This window comes from Choristoneura fumiferana, chromosome 21, assembly GCF_025370935.1.
Source record: "Choristoneura fumiferana chromosome 21, NRCan_CFum_1, whole genome shotgun sequence".
NCBI lineage: Eukaryota > Metazoa > Arthropoda > Insecta > Lepidoptera > Tortricidae > Choristoneura > Choristoneura fumiferana.
The window spans coordinates 12,840,389-12,867,639 of NC_133492.1; the positions used below are offsets into that span (position 1 = coordinate 12,840,389).

At 37.2% G+C, this 27,251-nt stretch overlaps 1 protein-coding gene across 23 annotated transcripts in view; it reads right to left on the minus strand.

Annotated features, from left to right (window-relative positions):
- gish (casein kinase I gish) overlaps positions 1 to 27,251 on the minus strand; it is a 50,649-nt gene that overhangs the window by 16,605 nt on the left and 6,793 nt on the right. For 19 of the 23 annotated variants that reach the window (XM_074103915.1, XM_074103919.1, XM_074103926.1 and 16 more), the window contains 8 exons: positions 26,475 to 26,629; positions 10,975 to 11,085; positions 9,427 to 9,590; positions 9,050 to 9,164; positions 8,642 to 8,761; positions 8,134 to 8,282; positions 7,385 to 7,555; positions 2,490 to 2,564 (listed from right to left, as the gene is read on the minus strand). In XM_074103915.1, the coding sequence (XP_073960016.1) occupies positions 2,490 to 2,564; positions 7,385 to 7,555; positions 8,134 to 8,282; positions 8,642 to 8,761; positions 9,050 to 9,164; positions 9,427 to 9,590; positions 10,975 to 11,085; positions 26,475 to 26,629 (1,060 nt within the window). Of the gene's footprint in view, positions 1 to 2,489; positions 2,565 to 3,431; positions 4,568 to 7,384; positions 7,556 to 8,133; positions 8,283 to 8,641; positions 8,762 to 9,049; positions 9,165 to 9,426; positions 9,591 to 9,935; positions 10,088 to 10,974; positions 11,086 to 26,474; positions 26,630 to 27,251 lie in introns of those variants that run through there. The other 4 variants (XM_074103936.1, XM_074103935.1, XM_074103927.1 and 1 more) reach the window with 2 other exon arrangements.

Consider the following 27,251-nt stretch of genomic DNA (forward strand, 5'->3'; position numbering starts at 1 on the left):
CATTGATCCTTCATCTTCTAAAGCTTTGATACCAAAACACAGACATATTTGTTAGTCACTAAGGAACATGTAAACAATTCTGAGCTAAGTACTTATGTTTTCAGAATCTTAACAGTAATGAACCTAGGAATAAAATGAGGAATACACAGGGACACACTGTTAGGTCCTAGCTATATAGATACAGTAGGTAAGTTTTAAATAATTCACAAAAAGGTGTTCGAACAGGATTGTAAAAGACCTTAGTATTAACAAGTGTTTGTCTGCATAAGGGAAAACATTTGAGTCGTTTTGAACGTGTACTTTGCTAGTTTATTATGAAAATAATTTAAATTTTTTACTATTTTATTCATTAACCTAGATTTCAAACATATTTCTTTAGAGTTTGTAAATACCAGGGTCAAATTTTCGATATAAACATAATCAATCAAAATTTCAAACTAAAATGGCATTTTGTCTAATTGGAGCAACCTCAAATCAAATACTTATTTAAATTAATTTCAAAACTACCTTAACTTTATATTAACCAACTATGAAAATTATGAACTTCAAATCAAAACTATTCAACAAGGAATGTTTCGAAGAACAAAACATTGGGGCAATTGAACATTCTATCAATATGCAGCTATACACTCAAGCACTGAACACAACACAAGTTGAAGTAGAACGGGTACCGTATCGGTAGAAGCATTATCGAAATCCACACAAGAACACGAACTGAGGTTTTATTGTTTAACGCACGCTGTCCCAAACGCATACATTCACCATTCTTTTTGTAACTTCTTACGCTGTTTAGCAGAAAGAATTGACGAATGTGATTGCAATTGGGGCGTGCGGGTATTAGACAATAATCCTGCTGGTTAGGGACTAGCAAAACCTAGAAGCACCAAGCACAGTCATCTTCGTAGCGAATTCTGTTTAATACTTAAATAAATAATGATAAATTTCATTAAATACGCTCATCTATTCATTCTTTTTGAAATGACCGTAAATGGGGTACTTAGATTTCATAAAATCGATGCCAGTTTGATAGTTTGTGAGCATAATTCATTGCTCGTTCATAAATTAATGTCGCAGATAAATAATAATAAATAAATAAATATTATGGGACACTTGACACCAATTGACCTAGTCCCAAACTAAGCAAAGCTTGTACTAGGGATACTAGGCAACGGATAAACATACTTATATAGATAATTACATACTTAAATACATATTAAACATCCAAGACCCGAAAACAAATATTCGTATTATTCATACAAATATCTGCCCCGGCCGGGAATCGAACCCGGGACCTCAAGCTTCGTAGTCAGGTTCTCTAACCACTGGGCCATCCGGTCGTCTATAACTATATGTAAGTGTCTATAACTATAGGTAAATGTGATGCCTTTTCTATTTATTCGGACAAAACAAACAGAGACGGCATCACAGATTACCTGTCACATAAAATTTGTGAAATGAGTGGTAAAACAGGGGGTGAATTTGGTATGAAATCTATTTCACATAAAGTCGCAAACATCAGTAAAAAAGAGTAATTTCGTCAAGAAACTAGTACTTTAACCTGACCCGGTAGTAGTCATCCCGTTTAATGGTACCTACCTACTTATAAATATTTGAATCAAATCATTTCTGTGTTGATGATTCCAGGTTATAAAAAAGATACTTGAAGGTTCGAACACAAATGCAAACTAAATCGTTTACCGTTTCGAATGATGCAGCGTATGTTTTAATATTCACAAAGCCACATCGATGACTGTGAATCGCTAATGTACATTAATTGTGGATGAAATTAAAACAGATGACAGCTGAGGCAAACGGCAAGGGGCTAAACAACAAGGTAAGGAGCAAACCTCTCCGGAGATGAGCGCAGCCTCATCGTCCTCAACCAAACCAATCATATAATCACATAAATCATCCTGCATCGACAAAAATATTGTGTCAGATATCGTCATATACACCCCCATAGTAATGTTAAGGCCTAGAATAGCTACAGAATTCTTGGTGACTCGGGAGCAACTTAAACAAATGTCTGGATCACAAGAGTATTATATACCGCATTAAAATTCATATTTTAAGTCTGAAAGTTGATGAATTTTATTTTTCATCGAGCTCTAGTGATTTCTATAACCCTCCATGGGGCAGTGGGGTAAATAATAAATAATATGGACATAAAACTGTTGCCATTAATGTCATAATGGGGTATTTAACATTGACGAGCAACTTAAAAAAAAGCTTAAACAAATCTTTCGAACAGAATCAGTGCCATTGGGAAATTTTAAGATGCTGTAGGTATAATTACTACAGTTATTTCACGTTCAATGAATCCAACATAAACATAATATTTTTATTGTACGTTATATGTAGGTACATGTATTAATAATGTGAATTTCTGTCCACCATACGCGGTAATACAGCTTAGAAGTACAAGAAATGCCAAAAACCTTATAAAACTTAAAAAAAAAATGCTAAATGCATGTTAATGTGTTGTTTACCTTAAAAGGTGGATGAACACGGTTCGGCGATACTACAATTTCGTGGCCCGTCTGAATGGAGCCCACAGGCGTAGACTGAAATCAAAGTTTAACACATTATCAACACCACGAAAAACTACGTACTTCATTCAAAGATGCGTTGTCATTTTTAAACATAAAGTAGGTCTACATCGATTCACGTGAGGCGTAAGAAGGTGTAACATCACACTTAACAAATTTAAGAATCCGATCCTTTAGCAAAATATATTATAACAGTTTTATATGACTGTTGATTAAAAATAGCAACGCTATACAACTAAGAGCTATAAACCTGTTTATTTTTCTAAATTTCGTAACTTTATACACATCGAACAATCTGAGCTCTTAGCTGTTCTAGTTACCACATCCTACCACTAACTAAATGGCATTTCTATACAAGTGCTTAATCTAATCAGTAGTAGGCTATAGAGACTAGTAACAAAATCCTTCACCACTAACCTTGTCAGATTTAGTTCTAACGACATTTGAGGGTGGAGCGTTCCGCAAGATTCGCATCACGTCAATGTTCGCGGGCTGACGACGATAAAAGCGGAAAGCATGCAGCATGCAACATCCCAAATTAATTAAGCTTACCCACTGACAGCGGTGGCGGAGCGGTGCGGCGTGGTTCAGAGGCGGTACCAGTTGTAATATTCGAGCTAACATGAAAGAGTCCACATAGCATACCACGCCACGCTTATTTGCCGCGCGGTTTTCTGTGTGAGCTCGAATATTACAACCGATACCGCCTTCGCGCCGCGCCGCACCGCTCCGCCACCGCTGTCAGTGGGTTTCAAGCTTCAGGCGAACGTTATTATGCATAACAAACCAAAGTTCACACGGCGGATGCATAAAACATTCCAATTCTCAATTGATTATAGTTTGTAGTAGACAAAGACAAAAGCTACACAAAAACACAAAGTATAAAGATGATAAGCTTTATTAACAAAAATAATAAATACCTATGCAATTTCTAATAACAGGGAAATTAAGGAGGTTAACAGATGCATGTATTACGTCGCATTATTACGTTCAGTTACAATGTTCTATAGTGAAAAAGGTGGTAGGAAAGGTATTTTGTAAATGTGAAATTAGCACAATACGAATTTAAGGATTTACTAGCAAATATTTAATTAGTAGGAACGATTGCTCAGTGCAGATGTGCAAATAATACTGCACTTATTCCACATAATTAGTCATAATAATAAAATAATCCAAATGCATTGTCGTCAGCATAATAAACGTAATAAAATTAATAGTGGGTTAGTTTTAAATGACGTATTATTTGCACATTAACATTGGACTGCAAATAAAAGAGTGGCAAGAAAAAAGTACTGGCATTCAGTTTTAAAATAACAGAAATAATAACAAGCTTCAACAGAACAGAAGATGCTACTGAAGTAAGAAAATTATTGTTAATTTACATATTGTATGAGTATGACTCCAGCAATCTCCAGTATCTTAAAATATACAGAGTGCAAAAGAACCCGTAAATTTTTAAGTACTTTTTATGTAAGTTAGATTCTAGGCTAAAATCGCTACCTAAAGCATGAATCTTAGGGGCAATACAATCTAGAAACATAATATAAATACAAGGCTGATTTGGATACCTATAGTATTAGCCATACATTTTATGTGCGTGAAAGCCAAGTCATTATAAATAATAAATAACTTTTTAAAGCGTCAATAGGTTTGTTTTGTGCTATGATGATACAATAAGTATATAGCTCTACCCTCAAATCCTGCTACATAAAAGTATGCGTACCGGAAAAGACTTAGGCGGAATTCTAGCAATTCGTTACATTTGTACAGTACTTAATATTATTTTTTGTGTTTTTTTAACCCTGTTTTTAAAAGGAACTATTGCGTTACGATTTTTTTTACTCAACGACGATAATAAACAAGCGCAACGTTGATATTGTTTGATTCTGTGTCCATAGAAGTAAAATTTTAAAACTACCCTGCAACATGTATTAAATATCCATCTCTCCTTTGTGCGTGGAAAATGGAAATTGGTTCCCTGGGGTGGATTTTTCAAAAGTTGGGATGGACACTATTTTCTGTAAAGTTCAAATTAAATTCTTTCAAAAACAGAGCTATTTTAAAAGTAATAACTTTTCATAAGGGACTTATTTACGACTTAATAGTTTTGAGAGCTAACTAGTTCAAGTAAAATTAATGTAAGTAGTGTGTATGAAAGTTCATTATAGGGTTAATTGAGAAAAAAAAATATCAGTTCATCATTAGTCGTCACGCGAATCATCTATAGTTAAACAGTGTCATGGAAACATTTCATTTGATGAAATGATGACTATTTCAGTCCTAAAACTAGAGTGGAATTAACTCCCTTCGAAAAGTTATTCCTTTGCACATTGGATCTTTATAATGTACATCTCGCTAACGCGTAAGCATTATATGAGTGAAGAATAGGTTAACACGTTACTGTCATACATTATAATGTCATAACTTAGCCGCAGTTAACAGAATATCGGCTGACGTTTTAAATACACATGCTCAATAATATTTATTGTATGTATTGCACGTGCTAGTAATGAATAAGTCAAATATCAAGTTTGTTTGAATCGACCACTTTATACAGGTTGTCCTTAAATTATTAGGGATAAAATTTCAGCAGATAGTTGGGTAACTTTGACGAAACGCCCTTACTGTTCTTTTTTGGATTTTTTATTTCGGCCGACACATGAAGACTTTACAAGTGTACGGCGTCAAATGGCGGAATACTAAACTTTGAATCAACAATTCGGATAAAAAACCTTTACATTGATATTGAGTCAAACTAACTCTACAAACTGCTTAAATATTCCGAAATACTTAATGACACGCTGTAAGAGTACATTATTAAACGTTACTATTGAGCATGTGTATACTACACCCTAATGTTTCGTATCAAGCCAGTGACGTAACGACGACGGGCATAAGCTTACGAAATTTCGGACAGCGACGTTTAAAATGACCACAGGCTAATTATAACCAGGTAAGAAGGATTAAATCAATCTGTAACAAACTATTAATCATTTCACGCATTCAGTGCCGGCAATGTATAAATGCGATGATTTTCAACGCACATGTGAGCTAGCGGCATCATTCGAATTTTGTCAGACAGCCAGGCCAGCAGTAAATGCGTTAACGACCACACTAAGATTGTACATTGATTTAATCGAACATTATTTTGTTATAAAAATATGTGCAAAAAGGCCTTTGCACATACAAGCGGTTAGTAAAGAAGATGCATATTTATGTGTAAATATATTGAAGAAAAAAAAAAGAAAAAAAGTATTTTCTTACTTTCTTTTTTTCAACATTAGGAAAAAGGCAAGCAATCTTGACCTGTCTTTTAAGAGGTAGCCAGATGAGATTGCGAGATTGTAATTGTTCTTCAATTTGGTCTAACCATTTTTTTTAGCTAAAATCCGTATAAATTCCTTCAACTTTAATCAAAAGTGAATATTGATCTACATTTCAATTGGGTGTCCGCGCAGGCGACGCGCGGTGATCGCCTTTTGGCCATCGGACTGGGAACCTGTGCCATTCGACTCGACGCGTGCGCAATTATTCTTAGAATTTTAATCCTACGATTTTAACTAATGAATAGTGTTTTTTCAGTTTAAAAATAAAGTGAACAATTATTTTATTATATTCGTGATTGGGCACTGTTTACTTTAATGTTATGAGTGAGCGAATGGACGCAATAATATGTTTTAAGTTGTAAGGTAACAACAAGGAATGGGAGTCGAGGAAGTTAAAAAGTTCCAGGTCGTTCAATTAGGGGACAGCCTTATCTGAAAAGCTTTGCTTTTTAATAGTTAATAACTGTTACTTGTAAAACCATAACTCTTTTAAAGTTTAAATTATAAGACAGGTCGAGATTGTTAATCTGGTTTCAAATGTTTAAAACCTTCAGAATTTGACTAATAATTTCGAGATTAGATAGTTACCAACTAAATCATATACTAACATAGTATACTAGAAGTAGACAGACAGCGTGTGATTTGTCATAAGAAGTGACCTACGTCGCAATGATGAACTATGTCACAATTTTACTAATGATCGCGATCATAACTGCCACTTCAATTTATATCCCCACTGAACCATATGAAGCCATTAATGCGTTGTTACAGTGAGTTTATTCTGCATTTACGGCAGTCAGATCAACATCAACAGAAGAAAAAGGCAACATTTACAGCTATCGAATATAACGTTTAGTCCATACCATATGCGATTTGATAAACTTATCTTTTTAAGATCTTCCATCATTTGCAAGACTACTAGAACCAAAACTGATAGCGAAGATCACAACCAGGCTCTTAGTTCAATGAAGAATTAAATTTTTATTATTAGCTTTTGCCCGCTTGTAGAAAATTATTAACTTGGTTAAGATGATTTTTGGAGTAAAATGGTAGCCAATGTGTAACAGTCGAGGTAGGAATAATCTCCATTTTAAATTTGATCTAAATTCGTCCGGTTGTTTAGTCATGAAGACAAACATACTCACACATACCATCACAAACTTTCACATTTGGTAAGAAAAAACTTTACGCATTTTATACGTTTTATTAAATACGAGGAAAATCCTGATTATTACGCGTTCTTATTATTATAAAAGAACCAACATTCTTATGACAGTAAGATATACACGGTTCCTTATGGCCGTTAAGAGTTCCGCCTCTAGTAGTATTTGCTTTTATCGCTAGCACAGTCAAGTGCATCAGTGACCCTATAGAAAAGCACGCATCTATAGCATATGAAGGACTAAGCGATATAACCGTGGCCGTAATCGTTCGATGCTACCTTTCCATCTAACCGCTTGCATGCGAATCTAAGCGCACGTTTTTAATCTAATTGACGGAGTTGTTTACCATGGTCTTGCCGGTCCAGTCAAACTCGCCATCGTCGACGTAGCCGCGCCGGTCGAACAGGTCGCGGAACATGCGACGCAGCTGATCATAGTCGGGGGTTTCGAAGAAGTCCAGTCTGCGCACATAGCGGAGGTACGTCGCCAGCTCTTCCGGGTGCCCTTCGCAAAGCACCTGGAATGACACAAGTTTGTTTTTAGAACTTTTTTCATGTATTTATCCGGCTACAAGGACCATGTTTGGAGAAACATTTGCTGCGGGTGATTTTTTTTGAATAAAACTCTCCAGTACCTAAAAAACAACATTTTAGGTCGAGGAGCATAAGGGTTCAGTCTGAGTCGCTATTTGGTGCCAAATAAATTGAAATATACATATAAATTTCTTTATTCCGCGACTTCGTTCTGAATGCACTCAATGGATTTAGACAGAACGAGCAGTACTTACTACCTACCGCACCAGAAGTGTGCATTGACGATAATAGACTACGACTCGGCTTGAGTATTTCTATATGCGCGTATGCTTGTCTTCGTGTCATTAAAAGGAAAAAAACGATGATTACAATAAGTGGCAATGATTCAGTGGTAATATCTGGATTACGTATTATCGAAGGGATCTTCATTCAACGTCTAAGTTCCGAAGGCGATAAAGCGATCACGCTTATATGCATACAATACATGATAAAAACAAGTGGATGGTGACTATTCAACTCTCCAATCGTACTCTATAGTATTTAATGTGTTTGCAAATCTTACCTCAATGGGCGTCGCTCGCTTAGTATCGCCAATTTTTTGGTATCTTTCTTTAAGTGTATCAGCTTTTAAACCCTGCCAGGGTAAGGAACCACGTAAAAAATACATAAACATATGCCCGAGAGCCTCTAAGTCGTCGCGTCTAGATTGTTCTGAAAAACGCAAAAAGTTTTTATTATGAAACTTAAATATTTAGAATTATATGATCTTTCGATGAAAACTATATGCAATAAGTACTCTATACAGCTTAGCTAGCTTAACCTCTTTGTTTATGAAAGTTATAAGCCTAATTGCTATTTTTTTTTGTCTGTCAAAATGACAGAGAAAATAATGTTTTACTAGCAAAAGATTAACAGGCTTGAATAAAGGGTTTCGAGGCTACGGATTTAATATCAAAACAGCCAAGATATGTTTGTATTCCTCAGAGGATAAACCCAATTAAGACGAATCAACCTCCTATAGAATCCGCCATCAAGTTACGCTACGTAAGTTACGGGAAACGTTGGTTTACCTTTTCCTAAATGTGTATTTATTGACATGTATCTTGCGGTCCCCGTGAGTGACTTATGCTCCCGATATGGGATATGTTTGTTTGTCTCTAAGTCTATATATTCTTTGGCCAAACCAAAATCTGTAACAAGAAGGAATGGTTAGACAAAAACGCTAATCATGACTGTGCATTCATATGCAAATATGGTGAAGTAATATACTTCAACCGCAAGCCTCACTAGGTTGGCTAGCAGATAATATTACTTTGCTCAATGCTCTTATATCTCGTTACCTAACGATACGGACAACGCAAAAGCAAAACACGAGTAAACTAGAACTTTGTTGTTGCGGTCAAGAAATCGAAAAGGTACCGAAGCGTTGGATTAGAATATTATGTCCTGCTTTTTGTCGCCATTTGATTTTTACTTACCAATGATGTGAATGATTTTTTCCCTTTTAGTTGCAGTTCTACCTATTAAAAAATTCTCTGGTTTCACATCTCGGTATATTAGGTGTCTCGTGTGGACATACTCGATACGATGTAACTGAAACACGTAGACAATTAGTGACTAACGTTTCCAATTAGTCGTCAGTATCGTTGAAGATAGATGAAAGATAATAATTTGCATAATAACAAGTTGCTGGTATTCTGGTATATTGTTCTGGCTTTGATGAAGCGTCTCAGTTTATATTGTTCGAGAGAAAGTAAGCATCTGGAGTAACTTTACATGTTTTACGCGTAACGAAAGTGCTTTCACGGCAATTAAAATAAAGTTTATTTGTTTTTATGAGATTGCATTTACTTACCAGCTGCATAGCGATCATTAAGACAGTCTTAAGAGAGAACCGGCGGCCGCAGAGGTCAAAAAGGTCTTCGAGTGAAGGCCCAAGCAGTTCCATCACTAGGGCGTTGTATTTACCGCAAGGGCCGAAGTAGTAGACCTCAGGAATGCCTTCCGCCGTCGACGGCGCTACAGGATTCACGGGAATTGGGGAAGGAGGGAGAAAGAAAGAACAAATATTCAGTACTCACGTTGTTACATACGAGCATTGCTCTCGCTTGCACCGTTCTTATGACCCTTTTAAGTTGTTGTTGACACAACACCGCTGATTTAATTTAGAGGTCTGCGAGAGCATTGCTTCGGTTTACAAAGATGTACACACAACTGGCTAGTAAAACAAATGAGCCGCGTCTACAGACCGTTACAACAACCATGACCACGGCTTGCTAGCCCTCGCAACCGTTGCCCAAACAGTGTTCCCTACGGTGTTGTGCCAAGTTATCTATCTACGGGACACAGGTCGCTCGCACTTACTAGCTGCATAGCGATCATGAGAACCGTCTTCAGCCTGAACCTTCGGCCGCAATGAACGAACAGGTCCTCGAGCGAGGGACCTAACAACTCCATGACCATAGCGTTGTAGCGGCCGCCACAAGTTCCAAGATAATACACTTTTGGTACGCCCTCTGATCAAAATAATTGTATCAATATCAAACAAAATCTCAATACTTGGAACAATAGCTATACTGATACTTGTAGATACAAAGTTGTAAAAGGCAATAGGTACCCCGCGCACAATATTAAGATTGGAACCATTTATAAACCAAAGAGTCACACCACATATGATTGAGGTATTATAAAAAATACCCCATATGCTAGACTACATACTACATCACTAGGTACATACACGACAATTTGACTCTGACTTCTGACGTTTGACGTAATTTATTTCGACATCAGCCATACATTGTCTTGATAAAAGTGCACGAGATATGATTTGAAATCAAGAAGAATTTGGTAAATTATACCTAATTTATTTTTGGATTGCTACTCTCTAATTCTTCGCACATCTAGGGTTAGATGTCCCTGCTGGTGAAAAATATTCTAGGATATTTTTTGATCAATAACAAGTATATCCTCCTAACGCCAAAGTTAAATTTTCGATATATGAACATCAAACTTTTATGTCATTTATAATAGAGTTTGAAGTTCAAATTACAATAAGTCCTTTATAAAGGACTCTGGGCGTTAGCCCTTTCGAACCCAGCCGAGTATGAAAAGAGATAAATGGACTTTATGTACAATACATGTCAAGTTCAAAATTCAAATGTAAGAGTTATGACAGTGGACCCTATGTACAATCCATGTCAAATTCAAATTCAATTAACCCGCACAATCGTAACGGCTGGGTTCGAAAGGGCTATGAGGCTATACCTACTACACTACATGACATTACTACGTTTATGTAAATGATAGTGTACAGTTTCCAGGTATGTAATTTATCCTTGGATTTCATGATATACATCCAGTGAACGATTTCCAATTCATACAAAATTCATAACAATTAACTCACCATGCGTGCCCAGTAACTTGTAAAATCGGTATTCTAGATGCAGTTGCGGAGCCTTAGATTTCATAGGCTCCATCTTTATCGCTACATGTTCATTGTTGTAGAGATTTTTTCCTGTAACAAGACAAACAATGAAAAAGCATGAAACATGATATGACCATAGCAATTTTTACTTCTAATTATTCATCTCTAGCCTACGTACGTCCCACTGTCGGGCACAACTAGTGAGAATGGGGTTTGGCTGTAGTTCCCACGCAGACCCAGTACAGCTTGGGAACTTCACACTGAAATGCCCGTGGTATGTTATAATTTATGAACGGCTACCCGCGGACTTAAAAAATGAATGTTCGGATGATACACTTGAACGCACATTAAAAAAACTTCTTTTAGACAAGTCATTGTACTCTTTAAAATAGTACAGTGAAATTTTATGTTGACATTACATATATGCATTTCATTTTTGTTTTTATGTACCTTGTTTTGTACTCTTGTTTTTGTTTTGTTGACATTTTTCACAGTTTTGTAAAGTAAATTTAAATTTTATTGCTTTGACATTTTAATAATTTTATTGTTTGTTTGATTGATTGTTTCTATTGCATAAATTTGATTTAGATTTATATTCTTGTTTTGCTTTTAATTATTATAATTGAATTGAACTCTAATTTGACATTCTAAGGACAATTTACTGTAATATGATTTATTTTTTGTGTACATTTTGACGATCTTTTTGTGAATTTCTTGTAATTAACTGACATGTGTTTATAATGTATTTTTTCATTAGGTAATAAATAAATCTAATCTAATCTATCTACCAAATGTAATTTCACACTTAAAATCAGGAAGTCTGTCCAAGAGGCCATAAGGTACAACTAGGCTACGACAACTTTATTCCCGTTATTCAGATGCTACATAAGCCTGAAAACTACTACCCACAACAAGTCTTAAAATTGCAAAACAGTATTGTGACTCAGGTGAGAGTAAAGAAAACGAATCAACCTTCGGCTATTCCCGCATATTCCCAATGGGAAAAACTTGATGAGAAAAGTCCGTGGTTTAAGCATTAAGCTACAAAAAAAGTACCTATTTTAAAGCTTAATTACTGTGGGAGACCTCAATGGGCTCGGCTAATGTCCTGCAAAATTCTAATTAATCCTTTAGTTAAATTATCAGAAAATATTGGGCACATTTTTTTGTCAATTAGGTAACCAAAAAATACGAAGATATAGCTAGTTAATGTTCGGCGTGCATGGCGTCACTCTGTGCGACACTTTTTAGCACGAGCCCGAACTTTGACGCGCATCATTGTAGTATTTTTTTAATAAAAAAATATATTATTATAGGCATTCAATATTTTCTAATAATCTAACTGATGGACTATAAAATGCAATGAATTCTAAATCCTAAACGGTGGTTGCTGAAAAACAGCGCTGGGGTGTTTTTAACGCTTCAGCATTATGCTGAGCCAGTGTCAGATTCACAACCGCAATGACACATACCTTTGTGTTGTTTATTTGTACTTAATAATAATAATAATAATATTGTTGTGTCTTGTACTGTGAATAAATGTATTTTCCTTCTTTCATTCTTTCTTTAAACAAATTTATTTTTAAACTTTTCACGTGGAATAGTAGCTCGTATGTATGTAGTTATAAAAGGGTGATTCCACAGACGTCTCAACCGCTATCAGACCCTAGCAATTAGTATTAACAACTTTATAATTTACATTGGTCGATTTTTGTGTGAAATAGATTTTGACCTAGCGACAGTTAAAAAACAAATCGCCTTCAAATTCATAGATCTTAATCTAGTCTAGGGACTGGGACTGGCAGCGGTTGGCACGCTCGTGGAATCACCGAAAATTATTTGACATTTGTGAGTGCAGTAATTACTGCAGCATTTTCGTACCAAAGTTCATAAAGCGTAGAGTTCAAGAACATAAGTAATGCAGTTGGCAAGGCCGCGCATGATCGAAGACATCGAAGTGTGTCGAAATATTACCCAATGCTTTTGCTTTTCATTAAGATTTTGTAGCGTTGTACCAAACAAATAAACAATAGTTAATCAGGTATTTATAGCCTTTCTTAAATATCAACGCAAATTGGGAGCAAATATCTTCAGAAAAAAGGTGGGTATATGTATAACTTTTAAAATGGTTTATCGACGGCGTCGATCATCGCAAAGATCATATAACAGAAAAGAATTGACATTAAGCCGTGGGTAAAATATCTTATCAGCAGTATGATAACATTCTTATTGATGACAGCACAATAGTCAGGAAACCATGTTCTATTCCATACTATTCCTGCAGAGGATTTCCATAAATTATGACCAACGAAGCTTTTTCACCATCACTAGTGTAAAAAGAGAGTTTCTTGTCTATACTAACTCGATTTCGGAAAAAATAGAGAAAGCAGCTTTTGCACAAAGCAGGGCCGAATAAATTCGGCCAGTCACAGAGCAGTATGAGTAATTAAACTAACCATTTAAAACCAAATTAGGACAAATGGTTATATCTTACTTAAGAATAAGAACTCCTTGCCTTCATCTGTGTTCCCTTAACGTAACAATTATGACCGTATGGTAAATGGACATTTTAGTTACTTTCCTTGAGTCACATCTTCGCTTGCCACCTGTAATCTTGGTCAAAATCAAGCCTATTTTGCATGCTATGAATGACGCAATTGAGATACAGCGATGCCGACTTCTATACCTATCGCAAATCGACATCTATAGATAAACAATTGACGGTCCATTATTACCAGAAATATTTGGTCCAAACTGAACAAAGTCAACATTCCATCAATCATAGTGCGCGCATAATAACGTAATTGATGAGAGGTTTAAACACTTTCATTATTCTTTGGGGCGACCAGCATCGATGTGTTTATATTAACTTCCTTCCCTTCTTGAATAGCTCAATCAATAGTAAAGCGGTAATTACCTTGTTACGTTACGTACATAGCATTCAGACCATTGTGTTTCGAGGCTAGGCCATGTGATTTTACTTCACGTTGCGCCGACTTGGACTAACTACAGCCGATCTGAACCCTAACTATTTATAGGAACACGGTATTATTCAACAAACAAGATTATTATAGGTCTGCGGAATTTGGAAACCATATTAATTAAATGATTGGATTTACTTGGAAGCAATTATAAGTTGGCATGAACGAACATTTCACATGGAACAACCAGAACAAGCAGAAGCAATATAATAAATGGCATGGCTAACGTACGGATATCGTTAACGAGTCAAGTTAATGAGTTTTCTAATTGTAGCATGGTTAAGAGGACGCAGAGTACGTAAGTTTTCAAATAATCGCATTCGCGGAATATCGATACCAGACAAATGGTTTTGACTATTTTGGGGGTGTACAGCATATTATCCATCATTATTCTCAAGTCTCAAAACTGCATATTTTTGTTCGGGAATACATAAATCTATATGGTTTTGAATCAATAAACAACAATTTGTGAATTTCATAAGACAACTGAGATATCTAACTTCCATTTGAACTATCCTTTCTAATATTAATAATTTGAAAGTAACTGTCTGTCTGTTACCACTTCAAGATCAAATCCCCGAACCGATTAAGATAAAATTTGGTATGGACATAGTTTAGAGACTGGAAAGGACATAGGATACCAACTAAAAATATCCTGAATCTCTGATACCGGATATATCCTGGAAAATTCCATAGTTCCCGTTACGATAAACGAATTCCTCACAAAAGCTAGTTTTAGAATGTTTAGAAAAATTATTGCATAACCGCATTTTGTAACCAGAAACCTCATGGCTCATGGGCCACAAAAACTCACCGGTCGCGAATCCTCTTTGTTAGGAAAATTAAATTAGGAAGAGCTCTCTGTTCTAAAGGTAAACAAGCGCAAGCTGTACGATCAGATCACTTTGCGCACGTGTGTTACCTGCTCGTAATGTTATTTTCAGTGACGTGTACTTGAATCCAATTCTCATCGTCTACACGCAGCCATATAATATCCGTCGCAACCTAGCAACCCTCCTTTCAAAAGAAACCTTATTGCCCTAACAACAGGGCATTCGCGGCCACATTGCCAATGATTTCTAAATAATAAAAAATGTAGACGCAATGGCACAGTCCTCTATTAAAATTTTTAATGTGGTGCGGTTAATAGACTGCCAGAATAGACAGCAGATAAAATGAGGTTAATAGTTAAATACTCGGTTGGTTGCTGTCATGAGTTAGGCTCACAATATATTGTATTATTTGGCTATTGATTGGTGTCTAAATATGACTAAGCAAACAAACAAAATATACTGAGCGGCAAATAATCTGGTCCTCAAATGTATGCAGTAATAAGAAAAGTTGTATGTGGAATGGGCCAAATTTTGTGCCGCTAAGTATATTAATGTAGCATTTATACCCGTCTATTCCCTGTATCTCCTATTTTTATTGCTATTCGTGGGTCTACAGAACACGGTACATGAATCAAATTTCTAAAGCAGTGAAGTTGCTGCTCGATGTACCTAGTCTTGCATAGTCAGTTTTTTTTTTGGAAGCAAAATTCGAAAGACTTGTATTGAATTTTTCGTAAATTGAAACGGTCTGACAAAAACCACTAAAAACGAGTCATCACATGACAGGTTCTTGCATACCATCAATTTATAAAATGTAGTGTAAAGGTTTCACTAGTAGGTTTCCATTAAGACAGTTTCCAGCGTTTCTATTTTCGACGTAAATTAATTCCCTATTAATGTGCCTCGACGAATAGAGGCGAAGAAATAGAATGACGCGCTAAGGTCAAAACATTAACGATTTTTCATGGATCTTGGCGATTACAATCTAAGGAATCATTCTGACTAGCCACTCACGCACAGCCATTTATTCTGACACCTGAGGGTCTTAATAGATATAATAATAATTTTATAATTTGCGTATCGCATACAAAAACTGTCATTTGATTGTGATCGCGATTGTCAGAAACGTTACACAAAAGACCCCCATGATTGTCTTGCGCGAAGGTAAAGCTTTTATCTACCTACTGGAAATAACGAGTAACAATTACAAGAAGAAACGAAGTGTTATAAACTGTGTGAGTGAGTGAGCAATTGCGAGGTAGCCTACGCCTCCTGAGAATCTATAATTATTTTAGGTTTCGGTGTAGGCTTGCTCAGTGTTCCGCATAAGAATATCTCCTTAATCCGATCTACGTGACATGATGATATTTCCGTCATCGATTTTCAGAACTCCACAATATCAATCTGACCAGAAAATACCTGGGGGACAAGGATTAAATAGAAACCCATTTTTAAAACGGAGAAGACTCGTTAGGATTACTAATAGATGTCTTGACTTCGTGTTGCTCTTAGTAGGTTCAAATGTCTATCACTATCATTATAATATGTAAAGATAATAAAGAGGGCACTGGTCAAGGAAGTGGTAAAGCAGTTTCCTTACTAGTTTACGCTGATTATTGTCACGTGCGTGACCAAATTAAAGGCGAATGACGATTCATTGGTCACCTGAGAATAGTAATCGCAAGCTATGAATAGGTAATCATCAGATCAGAAGTATCTAATACGTGAACTATTTAGTTAGGTTACGACGAGCTTTTATAAGAGACTTTTTTTTCGCACTAGTTACTAAAGGTGCTACTGCGAAAGAAACAAAGGCGAAAAAATAAACGCAGTTCTTCCTTCATCTCTTGTGAAGGAAATACTGCGAAAAAAAAAACAACAGTTGCTACGAAGGAACAGTCAAAGGAACTATCACGAATAATCCGGAGCTAGTATCGTGCGTGAGGTTCGTTTGACAACTTTGACATTTGTGTCAGTCACGTTTGTGATTGGTTAAATAACTGAATGAGCCAACTGCAACCAAAAGCAAGACTGAAACAGCAAACGGACCTTATACGACACTAACGCCATCTAGCGATACTTCGCCTTTCAAGGAACCGCCATTAGTTTAGTCTATTTTTGGAAATTAGTCGAGGCATAACATTGCGTGTAAACGACACCAAATTTCGCACTTCCTTCTCTGTATCATTATAATAAATGTTTCGAAGTTTAGCACAATATTTTTATTAATTTTGGCGTAACATGGCATGGGACGTATTAAAGTTTGTCTTGCCATTTTAAACGTCAATGCGTGAAGCTTATCTCTCAAAGAAATCAACAGGATCAGCAACGTGCTTCACAAACATTTCATTTAACTCAATCAAACCAGCGTTTACTTTAACAGGGTTCAATAGCAAGATTAGCAAGGTAGAACCATAGTTAGAATCTAGTTGGGTAATTCCGTTTGCGACAGCGGAATAATTTATCCGTTGAATGCTTCGTCCTCCGCAACCCAAACGATGTTTAAAGTTAACTCGACCATTAGTTTTAAAAGCCGATTCTGTTCAATAACCGAAACGAATTTCCATTCACGATGGCATATAGCGTGTGGAGAATTTATATTACGCATATGATTGAGAGGTCAAGTTACTTCCTACGATAAGTGAGCTGTATTTTCGTGAAAACAGGGTTTGTTTTTATGGCTCCGTATCTGAAACGGAACCCTATTACGGTCGCTTCGCTGTCCGTCTATCTGTCTGTCTGTCACCTGGCTTCATTATATACAGAGAACAGTATTAGATAGACAACTGAAATTTACACAAGATGCGTTTTGCATTGCCACTACAACGACAAATAAAATAGTAAAATTATATAAGATAGTACAAGCTTTGCTTAGTTTGGGACTAAATTGTTAAATTAATTATAGTGTCAATTGTCCCAAGATATATTTTTTTTATTTATAAGTAGGTATAAAAATTACAAAGTTCAAATGTCTTTCCGAAAGCTCCGTTTAGACAATGCGAGAAATTGTATGAAAGTTTTACTACATTGCGGTATTTGTTTGATCAACTGAATTCATTGTCCCTTAATAGTCCTCAATGTAACGCAACTCGCATGCAAGTTCTTGAATCGTCTAAATAGGGCTTAAGACCAACTCATGCTGGACCTGTTTTTATTATTTGTTGATAAGCACTATATTTACCTGTATTAGCATTGCGAGTTTAAAGTTTGTATATAACCGTCAGAAATCAGAAATGAGGAGATACGTAGAAGAACAAGGGTCACCGACATAGCCAAGCGAATTAGCTCGTTGAAGTGGCAATGGGCGGGCCATATAGCCATATAGTTCTCGAGTGGAGGCCGCGGATCGGCAAGCGCAGCGTAGGACGTCCACCAACAAGATGGACGGATGACCTGGTTAAAGCCGCGGGCTCACGGTGGATGCAGGCCGCTGTCAACCGAAGCAACTGGAGGTCTGTGGGGGAGGCCTATGTCCAAAAGTGGACGTCCTACGGCTGAGATGATGATGACGATGATGATGATGTAACCGTCAAGCGTGAGTCGTTTTTATGTATTTTGTCTGTCAGCGGCCGTACTCTATGTACTTAAACAGGTGGTCAGTTTGATTTTCTATTGTTGTGATATATGTATAGGTATTTTTACCTTTCAATGTACCCGTACTCACTCAGTGCGCGAGTTCGACTCTCACTTGGCCAGTTTCCTGTTTGTTAGCCTAATTTTTGTGCATGCAAACAACGCGCATACATCACAAAAATAATTGCATCTGGTTAAACCCGACGCATTTAAAAATATACCTCGCTTCAAAAGTAACTTCTGATTGGTTAACCTAAAGAAGAGCTTTTTGCGGCAACCTTTTGGGTTTGGTATTAAATTTCAGTTTCATCAACGTTTCCAGCCAGTATGTATTTCGCCGCTGCTGTAAGGGAGCAATAATCTTTGTGCATGTGGGTTGATTCCAAGATTTTTCATGAAATGTTTTATTTAAATAAAACCGAGGGTCACCGACATAGCAAAGCGAATTACCACAGAGAACAGATGGTTGGTTGTTACTTGTTGGGACCAGAAAGTTCTTGAATGGAGACCGCGGATCGGCAAGCGCACCGTAGGTCCACCAACGAGATTGACGGATGACCTTGTTAAAGCCGCAGTAGACTCACGGTGTACCTATGCAGGCCGCTTTCAACCGAAGGAACTGGAGGTTTAATGGGGGAGGCCAATGTGCATCATGTGCAATGGTGGACGGACGTCCTACAGCTGATATGATGATAATGATGAAATAAGGAAAGACCGTGTAAATGTTAACAATAGTTTCCGCTTCATTACTTTTTGAGGCTGCAAACTTGTTAACCAATTTCCTATAGGTATAAAATTAGAACAATAGCACGTTGCGAAACCGCACTTTTAAAATGTAAACAAACAATAATATAAATGTCACATTACAATTAGAAAGTAAGTGTGTGAATGAAGCGTAAGAGCAAGTGCAATAAGTGGGCTCAAGCATGATTTAAGAAGCGCTCACGCAATTTAACTCATGGACGACGATGGGTTTGGAATTAAAAACGGATAGGTTTTCCTTATTACTAGCTCAGTCTCTCTTAACCCTTTTCCAGGCATAGGGCATAGTATAGCGACCACATAAATCGACCGCTTACTTTCTCAACCTCGTATCTGGCCACATTAAATTGCTTCAGAATCATCTCTATGTCATATTCGAATTCAATGGAATCAAGCAATCTGGTAAACAAATGTGGTGACTGACATCGACACTTGACTGACGACTGGCTGACTGACTGACTGACGTTGGCTCTAGTGATGTGAATGCTCTTTAAGGAACTTCAATCAGCAGTAAATAGTTATTTAGAATTTATTCATATTTCATTATTTAATGTTGTCCCTAAGTTTTACAATCCTAACACAAAACATTACGTTTTTCTAATACGAATTTCAACCAACGTTATAGCCTAAAGGGGCTGAAATTTTTAAAAATGACGAATCACGTATTCTCTTAGTTCTGTTCAATTCAAGAGTCATTCACAATGTTTCCATGTCCCTTTTAATTTTAAATGTTTAATAACATTTTCACGAAGTTTTAGAATTATATCTTCAATTATACCTAACGTTTTTTCCATACAAACTTTCACTCTCCTTTAAGGGTAGAATTTTTAAGAATGGTGTAACATGTATCCACTTATATTTTTTGACGAATATTTTCCCCAAGTTTATGATCGAGTATTCTAGAATTGAAAGGATCAGTCAAAATATTTATTAATTTAGAAGAGGCATTTTTAAAATTACATAAGACAGGGCAAAGAGTAGACACAGGGAAGTGATTATTCAAATTATTTTTTGGTCCAAAAATGAACACGACAGTAAACTATGATATTAGTAAATAGAAAAAAATATATGAAATCTACATAATATGTATGTACTATAATACCATTTTATCGTTCAATTAGAAACCAATATAAACCTTCAATAAATAGTGTCACTTAACACAAATAATTAATATCTTCGAATAAATAATAATATGCATTGTTTGAGTTAATTTAAAATTTCGGTTCTTTTATCTTTTCATAGTACTCGTAGTGTCTACTCTTGTGTCTGATATCCTGTCAATCGTCCAAAGGTTAACTGGAAGAGATCCCTTTAAGGGATAAGTTCGCCTTTTTACGTCTTATTATCCTGTGTTCTGTTTTTTTTTCATGTGTTTTATGTACAATAAAGAGTTTTACAATACAATACAATTACAATATAAATTAATAGGTATGCATTATTCTACGACCGGAGCCAATAAAATTCCCTAGCAGAGCCAGCCATAATTATCGGTAGGTAAGGTTGGTTCAATCAAATAATTAATTTTGTAGGTACTGCACTAAATTTCCAGAGACTAGACAGACTTAGGTGAGGAAAAAATTATCATGTCAATTTGACAAATATAACGGATTTTCGTCTTCCAATTATTTTTCTATAAAATAAACATATTTACACAATTATTTAATGATACAATGATTGTTAAAACAGTGGTGGGTTCATTGAGATGTGAATATGATCGGGATTGGCGTTCAAATATAAGTAACTACGGAGTAATCCTGAAAAATTGCTTTGTTTACACGATTGTTTAATTCCATAGAATTCTATTTTAAGAATGATAGTGTTGATTTGTTGTATACAATTCCAGTAGATACGAGGTTGAGAAAGTAACAATTGATATGTACTACACAAAATATTCGACTTTGCTAAATTTACGATATGGCACAAAATCAATTGAAGTCGTTAAAAATATTATTTGTTTTTAGGGTTCCGGAGCCAAAATGGCAAAAACGGAACCCTTGTAGTTTCGCCATGTCTGTCTGTCTGTCCGTCCGTCCGCGGCTTTGCTCAGAGACTATCAATGCTAGAAAGCTTTAATTTGGCACGAATATATATGTAAACCTTGGGGGGAAATGAGAGCCTTGGGGAAGGCCTATGTCCAGCTCCAGCAGTGGACGTCTTTCGGCTGACATGATGATGATGATGATATAAGTAAACTATGCCGACAAAATTGTACAACAAAAATTAAAAAAAAAATTTTTTTAGGGTCTCCGTCTAGGGAACCTCCCTTAGACGTAAACTGGGGTTGATTTTTTTATCCATCCGACCCTATAGTGCGGGGTATCGTTGGATAGGTATTTTAAAACCATTACGGGTTTGCTAAGACGATTTTTAGATTCATTGATTTTTTTGCGAAATATACAACTAAAGTGAAAATTTTCATTAAAATCTAGCATCCCCCCCTCCCCCCTCTCTAAAATCTAAACCGGTGGGTGGAAAAATTTGAAAAAATTCAGGATGGTAGTAAGTATATCAAACTTTCAAGGAAAACTAGAACGACTAAGTTTGCTTGACAATTATTAGTAGTTTAAGAGTAAATAGCAGCCTAAGGTATAAAATATACCTAAACTTGGAAGATTCCGTATAAAATACGAAATCCTTCGAAAAATATTTCTTAATTTTTTCGTAATGGCTACGGAACCCTAATTTAGGCGTTACCGACACGCTCTTGGCCGGTTTTTAAATTAATCCCTCATAGCATAGCTAAACAATATAAATAAAACTATGATTCATTTTGTAGTAGCGTACCTATCTAAATTAACGGGGCCTGGAAAAGGGTTAACGTAAAAACTGTTTAGCTAACAGAGGCACCTTAAATCATTATCATCATCATCTCAGTCGTAGGACGTCACTGTTGGACATAGGCCACCCCCATAGACCTCCAGTCGCTTCGGTTGGCAGCGGCTTGCATCCACCGCAACTTAAATATATAATAACTAGAACATGTAAAAAAACCTCAATCTATTCTCGAGCACTTACTACGATTTTTATAATCTGCGAAATCATTATTTGAAATAAATCTACAGGGAAAAACCGTAAACTTAAATTCAAAAACTAGAAATTAGACATTTTCTGTTCGATAGTGATCTAGAATAGTTGTCCCTATGTTTACCCGATTGCCCGAAGGAGGGTTATTTTTCGAGTATAACCTACGATCTACGTAGTTATGTTACTTTTGTGCTCTCTGTAGCCCAATTGGCTGGACGGTTGTCAACACATGAGGTATCATTAGATTCCTCAAAACTTTCCAGTGAGTCATAGAGCCTTTGCACACTAAACGCGTCGTTTTTCTTTCTATAGAGCAGACATATATAACGTCGCGTTCTTATCACAAAAGCGCTTCGATGGCGTACGCCACGCCATTTTATACACACACACAAACATCACGCCTGTATTCCCAAATGGAGGCAGAGCACACGAAACGTTACCGCTTCGGAGCCATTTTAGCAATTTTAGGTTTTAAGTTTGACAAAAAACGGTACAATAGTGACAGGCTGCTAGCCTGTCTGTCGCCTACGCTAGGGTATACCTTAACCTATATCTTCAGTCGCCTCTCACGACATCCACGGAAGAAATGGAGAGGTGTAATTCTAACCCGACACCACACGGGTTTTGTAATATGATGTTATAACCCATCCATTTTATAAGCTTTTATAAAAAGCCGTGTGCATATATTAAACGAAAGCAGACAAAAAAAAAATCACTTGACATACCCAAGAGACGTAGATACAGTATAACAACAGCTCTATATACTTCCAAATAAAAGTAGTGTGTTACGGCGGGGTGCTCTATTTAAATTGAAGATGGAAAAATCGAAAATTCTGATTTTGTTTTATTTGTATTATGACAAAAAGTCATATTGTGTTAAATTAGAAAAAGATAAAGAAGCGTAATATTATTACAGTAAGGTTTATTTTGTACTGATTGTTATTCTTTACATAACTTTTTACGGTAACTTTGAAAAGTTTTGCAAGTTGATAACAGAACAGAACCGCATATCACGATCGCGTGTCATCGTCTATACCCGAAATCTCCAAGCATGCTTCTAAAACCCGAAGGTTTTTTTAAGAGCTCACGGTGTATATGATTTTTTATTTACTGCCCGAGATACTAAGCTAGACCCGATGATGGGAATTCACTGCACACCGAACGTGCTCACTTTTTCGTTCAACATTTTTATGGTCGCAATAGCAATATTAGTTAATTATGGCCATAAACACGTAAAATATACCAAGGAGTAATCAAATTATGACCGAAAATGTATTTGTCATAATGTAGATCACTCCAAACGTTAAAAAATAAATGCTTCACATAGGGAAAGTACGAGTTTTACCCCAACTTTTTGGATTTCTAGCAAATTTCTCTGATTTTCCCTGACCACCTCGAGCTTCGCCGACTTTCCAGAAAGTGGAAAACCCGAGGAACTACAGAAGGCGATCCTCCTGAAGTTCCTACACCGTACCCGGACGCCCTGTATATTTACACCACACAAATTAGCACGAAATCATCTAGAAACGGGTGTCTTTGAACCACCTGGTTTTCCTAAGATTGTGGTCGCCGCGGTCGACGCTTTCGAGCATTTAAGGATTTAATGCCATATGGCCATTCGAGTGCGAGTTCCAACTGCAACTACCTACAAAATATCCTAATTTAATACTCAATTAAAAACGTTTTACAATACATAATAAATTATGATTGTTGCATAGCGTAATATAAACAACTAGTGAGATAACTCGGACGCCGAGGTGAGGTGCTGGGCCCCCCTAATACTAATTCTCCGGGCCCAATCCGTCCGATCTTCAGTGCCCTTTCGGTCTCTTAGGTTCAGTTCTTGATATGCCCCGTAAAGTCTATTGCTTCGAACGTCCATTCCGTGAATGTCTAGCTTCTATAGCGTCCATTCCGTGAATGTCTAGTTCAATGGTTCTTAACCTTTCAGTGATGAGGGACCATTTGTTTTTTTTTTGCCCTGCCACGGACCGCTTATAGTTGGGAAAATACACCTTTGACAAAAATTAATAAAGAATTATTTTTTCGATGGCTTTGTATTGGCCTAGAGATTGGTCCGCAGACCATTGGTTAAGATCCACTGGTCTAGTCTCTAACGTCCATTCCGTGAATGTCTGTTTTTGCCCGAAAGAATTAAATTATCTAGTTAATTAACAGGTGTTATTAATCTACGGCGGGTGTACATACACAAACGGCATGCATACAGCGTGCTGAAAAGGTGCAATGTCAATGTATCTTTTGTCGCGTCATGGTACAGTCATTTTCAGATAGTTAGTAGCAGTCAAAGTGGCCAAATATATCGTAACACAACCTTACGTCTATACAAATAAAGATCTGTTCCGATATATTTGGCCACTTTGACTGCTACTAACTATCTAACGATGACTGACCCATAAGATGGTAACATTAGTGGTTTATTTGTTATTCATCATCATCAACTGAACTAGTGGGAAACAAAGCGACCAAGTGCGAGTCGGACTCGCCCATGAACGGTTCCGTAGCAGCAAGTAACATAAGAATAAAATGATATTAGAAACCTCAATATCATTTTTGAATACCTATCCATAGATACCCCACACGTATGGGTTTGATGAAAAAAAACATTTTGGGTTTCAGTTCTAAGTATGGGGAACCCCCAAAATGTATTGTCTTTTTTTTTCTATTTTTGTGTGAAAATCTTAATGCGGTTCACAGAATACATCTACTTACCAAGTTTCAACAGTATAATTCTTATAATTTCGGATAAAAGTGGCTGTGACATACGGACGGACAGACAGACAGACAGACATGACGAATCCGTAAGGGTTCCATATTTTGCCATTTGCCTACGGAACCCTAAAACGGATTTCTCTCCCTGTAAAGTGGCTCTTTTTCCCTGAATGGCAGATTCTCGTAATGGCAGATTCATAAAACGGCAGATGTACAGTTAAGTAAATTGAATTCGGCTCAAATTTGTTGACAGTTTATTTTGAATATTATCAATATCATAAGTGGCCAGGACATATCACAGTGAATTTAACCTCCTGAGTCCTGACATTATTTAACAAACTTAGTGCTTAAGACCTAGACGTGGTTGACCTGCTTTGTTATTTTGGATATTATTTAAAAATTCATAGAATTCTTTATTCAATGAACAATTTGTACTTTGTAAAGTACATTCGGCCGTTATTCTTAGTGTTAATTGATCCTTTATAAAGTACGCGAGGACTTAGGAGGTTAAAGTAGGTTGCTGAAACGCATACTTGTTCTCACCTCATTAAACGTATTGTCTTTCGATCGAGTAGGTAATTGTCATATTTTCGCCGGTCGCCCACGTAACCGAAAAGTATAAAGGGGTAAAGTGGACGTTCAAATAAATGGACTCTTACAGGAATGGACATTCGCGGACATGGACTTTTGCATAAATAGACTTTCGCAGAAATGGTCGTACCAAACACACTAGACGTACCTAAGAACTGGACCTAAGAGACCGAAAGGTTCATTCAGTGCCTTTTTTGCAGGGACTCGACCAATTGCAAGTGGTTCGCACATAAACCAAGAGGAGCGCTACCTAAACATTACTACGCAATGATATTTCATTTAAGATACAAAGGATCCGAACACCCGACGAAAATCCAGCTAAAGACCCGAGGGCTGGATTAACCCGACACTATACCGAAGACATCCCGGACGTCAGCCTGTACGAGATTAGTATGGCCCTCAAACAGCTTAAGAATGGCAAAGCCCCGGGTGACGACGGAATTACAGCCGAACTCCTGAAGGCGGGTGGTAGACCAGTCCTTAAGGGCCTTCAGACGCTGTTTAGTTCCGTCCTCCACCGAGGGAGAACGCCGAAAGCATGGAACAGAAGTGTGGTGGTACTCTTCTTCAAAAAAGGTGATAACACCTTGCTGAAGAACTATAGACCCATCTCACTTCTGAGCCATGTTTACAAGCTGTTTTCCAGGGACATCACAAATCGTCTCGCACGCAGGCTTGACGACTTTCAGCCTCCCGAACAATCAGGAGCGCGGATTTGATACCCTGTCTCCAGTACGCCTACGGAAAATTGCCCTCAAACAAAATTTTCCCTCCCCGTCCGTCAGCAATGCGTGAACTCAGAGTAAAGTATTACGCTTAATAACCGTACCTAATCGACATGTAAGTCCTCAGAGGGTGTGACAAAGAAAAAATCATAAGTTTTGTCGTAGGCGTCGTCCTAATTTTGCCACCCTAGACCAGGCCCTACTTGGTCTGTTGGGAGATCCGGCGCTGCTCACAATTTAAATAATAAGGTCCAACTCACCGAGTCTAAGTTCGCCGAAGTTACCGCAGCCGATTTTCTTGCCGACGCGGAAGTTGGGGCCGACCATCAGGACGCCCGATGAGGACGTGACGGAATGCCGTGACGGATGCATGGCGCTGCTGCCCACCCCGCGCCCTGCCACCGCGCCGGTGGCGCTGCAATGTAAACGGGCCTTTATTATCACAGAGTTCCAGTACTGTGACCGTCTGGCCGTATTGTCTCATCTAAAGGCCCAACACACGCAGAGGAAGGCTGCGGGTCGTGCGCGGGCCCGCGACGGGCGTTTCACGAACCGACCCGCGCCCGCCGTCGGTGTGATGGCTTGTAACAGTAAGGCTACGTACACACTATGCGGTTAGCCGCGCGGTTTTAGCGTCTTCCAAGTATAGCTTGAGAGAGAGACGGAGCGCTCGAACCGCAAGGTTAGCTGCAAAGTGCGTACGTGGCCTAAGACCTCAGTTCGAGAAAGAACACGACGGCTCGTCGCTGGAATGATTGATGAGTGGAGACCAAAATGTTGGACTACGCTAAACAGTAATAGAGAATATGCAAGCACTCTTTTTATTTGTTCAATCTTAATTGTTTGATAAACCAAGTCAAGAAACTTTTTTTTTATATTTAAAAAAGATACGAAAAAATCGAAGTTTTTAATTGTTAGACAGAGAGAGTTGACACGTATATTAGAGGAAACTGAATCACCTGCCAATGTGGAACTTTTGCACGACTAATGATATGTTGACATTGCATACATCGGCCGATGGAATTAAAATTGATTAT